General features: G+C 45.1%; 1 protein-coding gene across 1 annotated transcript; it reads left to right on the top strand.

Annotated features, from left to right (window-relative positions):
• The first annotated feature begins 332 nt into the window (after positions 1 to 332).
• On the top strand, positions 333 to 2,732 carry LOC119339390 (protein DETOXIFICATION 16-like). Its single transcript, XM_037611472.1, has 7 exons — positions 333 to 1,179; positions 1,340 to 1,426; positions 1,537 to 1,593; positions 1,671 to 1,909; positions 2,061 to 2,179; positions 2,271 to 2,357; positions 2,437 to 2,732. Exons 1-7 carry the CDS (start codon positions 392 to 394, stop codon positions 2,485 to 2,487), a joined length of 1,428 nt encoding a protein of 475 aa, XP_037467369.1. The 5' UTR covers positions 333 to 391; the 3' UTR covers positions 2,488 to 2,732.
• Positions 2,733 to 4,393: the final 1,661 nt, after the last annotated feature.

Below are 4,393 nucleotides of genomic sequence, written 5' to 3'. Positions count from 1 at the left end.
CCAGCAAGAAAATGGTACTAGCATGTAGCACATGTTTAGCAGACTTTGTTTGGAGGATCTCCCCTGGAATACATGGAAAAAGAATCAAAACACCATGAGCTTGCTCTTGGAAGCATCCTAGTAAGAACAACACTCACCATACTCTGTGAATCTATGACTTACTTTGATTAGTTAATTCAACCGAAAGCCAAAGTGGCTACCAAGTTGCATTCCGCATTGTCCTTTTTTGCAGGGGAAGTTACATTTCACATTGTCTGTTGTTGTTTGGGTTTACTCGCTCCAACATCTAATGCTTGGAAACGACTGTAGAAAATGATCTCCACAAATGTAACAATGTCTACTCAGAGCCCACTTCTCATCTGCTGAAGCTAGTAAACTAGAGCTCACAAGAATGCAGAAGCCAAGCGTGGACGAGCAGCCTCTGCTCGGACCCGTGGAGCGGAATGAGCATGCGGCGGCGTTGGAGGAGGCGAAGCGACTGCTACGGCTGGCTGGGCCGCTGGCGGCGGGCGGCATCCTCCGGTCCGCCCTGCAGCTGGTGTCCGTGATGTTCGTGGGCCACCTCGGCGAGCTTCCCCTCGCCGGAGCCTCGCTCGCCACATCCCTGGCCAACGTCACCGGCTTCAGCTTGCTGGTGGGCATGTCGAGCGCCCTGGACACGCTCTGCGGGCAGGCGTTCGGCGCGCGGCAGTACCACCTCCTCGGCCTCTACAAGCAACGGGCGATGGTGGTGCTAGCGCTCGCCTGCGTCCCGATCGCCCTCGTCTGGGCCAACACCGCCCAGATCCTCCTGCTCCTCGGCCAGGATGCGGCCATCGCTGCCGAAGCCAGCGCCTACGCTCGGTGGCTCCTCCCGGCCCTTGTCCCGTACGTCCCTCTTGTGTGTCAAATCCGCTTCTTGCAGACGCAGAGCATCGTCGTGCCGGTCATGGTCAGCTCCGCCGTCACGGCGCTGAACCACATCCTCGTGTGCTGGGCGCTAGTGCACAAGGTGGGCATGGGGAGCAAAGGCGCCGCGCTGGCCAGCACCGTCTCCTACTCCACAAACCTGGCCATACTGTGCCTGTACACAAGGCTCTCCGGCGCCTGCAAGAAGACGTGGACTGGGTTCTCCATGGAGGCCTTCAAGGAGCTGCGCCTGTTTGCCGAGCTCGCCGTGCCTTCCGCCATGATGGTTTGGTGAGACGAGTCTTCCTGATCTAGCTTCTCCACGTATTGGCTGTATGCAGCGCCCAGATGCAGAGGCAGCGGATCTTCCCCCTTTTCCAAAAGAAAAAGATTCTCCACGTATGCTTTTTTTTTTGAGAAATGAAAAATTATTTGTTTTTGACATATGCAGTTTGGAATGGTGGTCATTTGAACTGCTTGTGCTGCTGTCTGGTCTTCTGCCTAATCCTAAGCTTGAAACCTCGGTATTGTCGATATGGTAATCAAATCAAGACCACTTTTTGCAATACACAATTCACCAATTTTTCTTTTTTAAGTTTTTTTTTGCGGGAATTTCTTTTCTAAGTTGTGCATTACTGGATTCTGCAGTCTTAATACGGGCGCTCTTATGTTCACGGTGCCATCCGGTCTCTGCGCAGCCATAAGGTGCCCTTAAACTCACCAATACACAATTCACGTATATGCTAACTGGTGTCTCTTCTTTTCCTGCATATACAATACAGCACACGCGTTTCCAACGAACTTGGTGCTGGTAGGCCTCAGGTAGCGAGGCTGGCAACCATAGTGGTCATATGCATGGCCATGTTTGCAGGCTCAGTGATCTCCATCACAATGATTTTGCTACGCAAATCTTGGGGTTACATGTACAGCAACGAGGAGGAAGTCGTGACATACATTGCGAGGATGATACCTGTCCTCGGGGTATCTTTCTTCATTGATGGAATCCACACATCTCTTTCAGGTAACATAAGTGAAATTCCCACATTGCCACGTACTCCCTCCGTCCCATAATATAAGAGCGTTTTGGACAACGCTCTTATATTATGGGACGGAGGGAGTATTTACTACAATCTGGAACATGCTGACATTATTATTTCTTCTGGACATCACAGGTGTGCTATATGGATGCGGTGAGCAGAAGATTGGTGCACGGGTCAATCTCGCCGCATTCTACTTGGCAGGCATCCCCTTGGCTGTGTTGCTTGCATTCGTCATGCATTTTAACGGAATGGTATGTACTATAGGTCAGCATGAATTTAACATTTCACTGGCCACATGAATAGAGCATGCCTGAAATAACAAAATTATTGTGGTTCCAATAGGGGCTTTGGCTTGGCATCGTTTGTGGCAGCCTAACTAAGCTTGTGTTGCTCGTGTGGATCGTACATTCTATAAACTGGGAGAATGAGGTAAGCTCTTGGAATTTGCACAGCACCATAAAATTTTCCTTTGGACAGCAATACTTGACCCCTCTTTATCTGATTTCAGTCAATTAAAGCAAAAGACATGGTGTTAGAAACTTCTCTTCAGGTTGCATGAAGAACCTTTCGGCGGATCGGAAACTGATTAGTATTGTTATATGTGTAGCTAGGCAATTTTCCCATTTTGAAAAAAATTACATACACATATAGGGATGTATACTACATATCTGTAAAATTTCATGATAAAAAACATCCTACCATGTGCTACAAAAAAAATGTGTGTAGACCACATCAAAATGTATGTTATCATGAAAATTTTCAGAGATGAAGTATACAACAGTATATAGTGTGTATTTTTTCAGATTTTTTGAAACTTTAAAGTTGACTCTTGGAAATTTACAAGTTCTATCGAGCTCCACATAAAAAATCGACACATTGTTCACAAGCGATAGTTCAATAACTTTTGTTACTGAAGCTTAGATCAACAAGCAATTTGAATAGACCAACGTGCATATTCAAGATACAAGAAACTACACCCTCCGTCTCATAATATAAGATCTGGGACAGAGGGACTACTTCTTTTTTGACTAACACATACAAGAACTTAATTTCTTTTTGATAAAAACAAGAACTTAATTCCAAGTTCTAGAAATTACAATAATTTTAATTAATAATTTGATCGCCTCAACTAATTAAGTAATAGTACTTGTTTTTACGAAGAATGGATTTTATTGACTCAAAATGAAGCATTGAGGGGATATAAACGCAATGAGCGCACACCCAATCTCTGCATAACTAGTATGCGCGCGCGCACACACAGTCCGTCGTCAACACTATTGAATTCCTTGGCCTGTCCAGCTAAATCAACTTCCATCATGACTGGAGCAAATAATTTAGTTCTACAACACATTATTTATCGCTAGCGACCCCAAAGACTCCATTGCATGGGAGATTGAGTGGCTGAGAGAGACGAGGAGAATCAAAACCTCTGTATACAACTTTATGAGATGCATCATTTTTCCTAGCCCCGACATAAGTAGATATGAAATGTGGTTGCGGATGCTAAACGAAGTGACTGCTGAGGAACTAAACCTACTCGTGGACCTGGCCAAAGTTGGTGATGCACTTGCAGAATTGTCTCACGTTACACACATTGAATTGTTTAATCTCACATTCGATTCGATCATGTCCATGATTCTGTGCCCGAAGAGAGATGAACACAAGGCAATTGAAGGTGTTATGAGGAATTCGCTTGTTCATCTCGCAAGCAAAAAAAAACCTTTGATCTTGTAGATTTCTTCATTTTAAAATTGATGATTTGTGCCTCAGATCCATTTGTGCCAAAGCCTTTTGGAGCAGGGATTCAATTTTTTTGTCGACGTAGATCTCCAACGGCCATACAAGACTGACTCCACCCATGAGTGTCTCCTTACACTTGTTCGAGGTCCTCCACCTACTCCCAGCATGGACAAAGGAAAGGCTATGGTGGGCACCTCTAAAGCCCATCAAATAGTGTGAGGAACGGTCTACAACACTTCACCTTATAAATGAGGGCTCTAACTTTAAAGTGGCAAAGTGGTGGTCATGAAAGAGGACGAAAACAAACGGAAAAGAAAGGGTGGGTAAAAAGTGGCGGTAGAGAAACACGGCAAGAATTGGTGAGAAAGACAGGGAAAAAAATAAAATACAATAAATAAACACAAATGAAAGGGAAAAGGGAAATTCTTTGTGCACTAAAAATGGAAGAATATTTTCCGGTAGTCTAGAAACATCCATTTCTGTAACAAGTAATGCGGGACGAAGATAGTATTTATTATCGGGTGCTCGGCAAATTTCGATCATATATAGTTTAAAAAGTGCAAAAAAGGTGGGGGACTTTTCAATGAACACTCAACATACAACTCCCACCTTCATGGAGTTGTTGAAGGCAATGGGTAGGGAGAGGTGGCCTCGGGTTTGCGGGGCCCTATGTGTTTTATGAGTGTCTTTCGCATACTTTGCCGAGTAATCTCTATATGCTGAGT

This window comes from Triticum dicoccoides, chromosome 7B (genome assembly GCF_002162155.2).
Source record: "Triticum dicoccoides isolate Atlit2015 ecotype Zavitan chromosome 7B, WEW_v2.0, whole genome shotgun sequence".
NCBI classification, from domain to species: domain Eukaryota; kingdom Viridiplantae; phylum Streptophyta; class Magnoliopsida; order Poales; family Poaceae; genus Triticum; species Triticum dicoccoides.
This window is presented reverse-complemented; position numbering and strand designations above follow the sequence as displayed.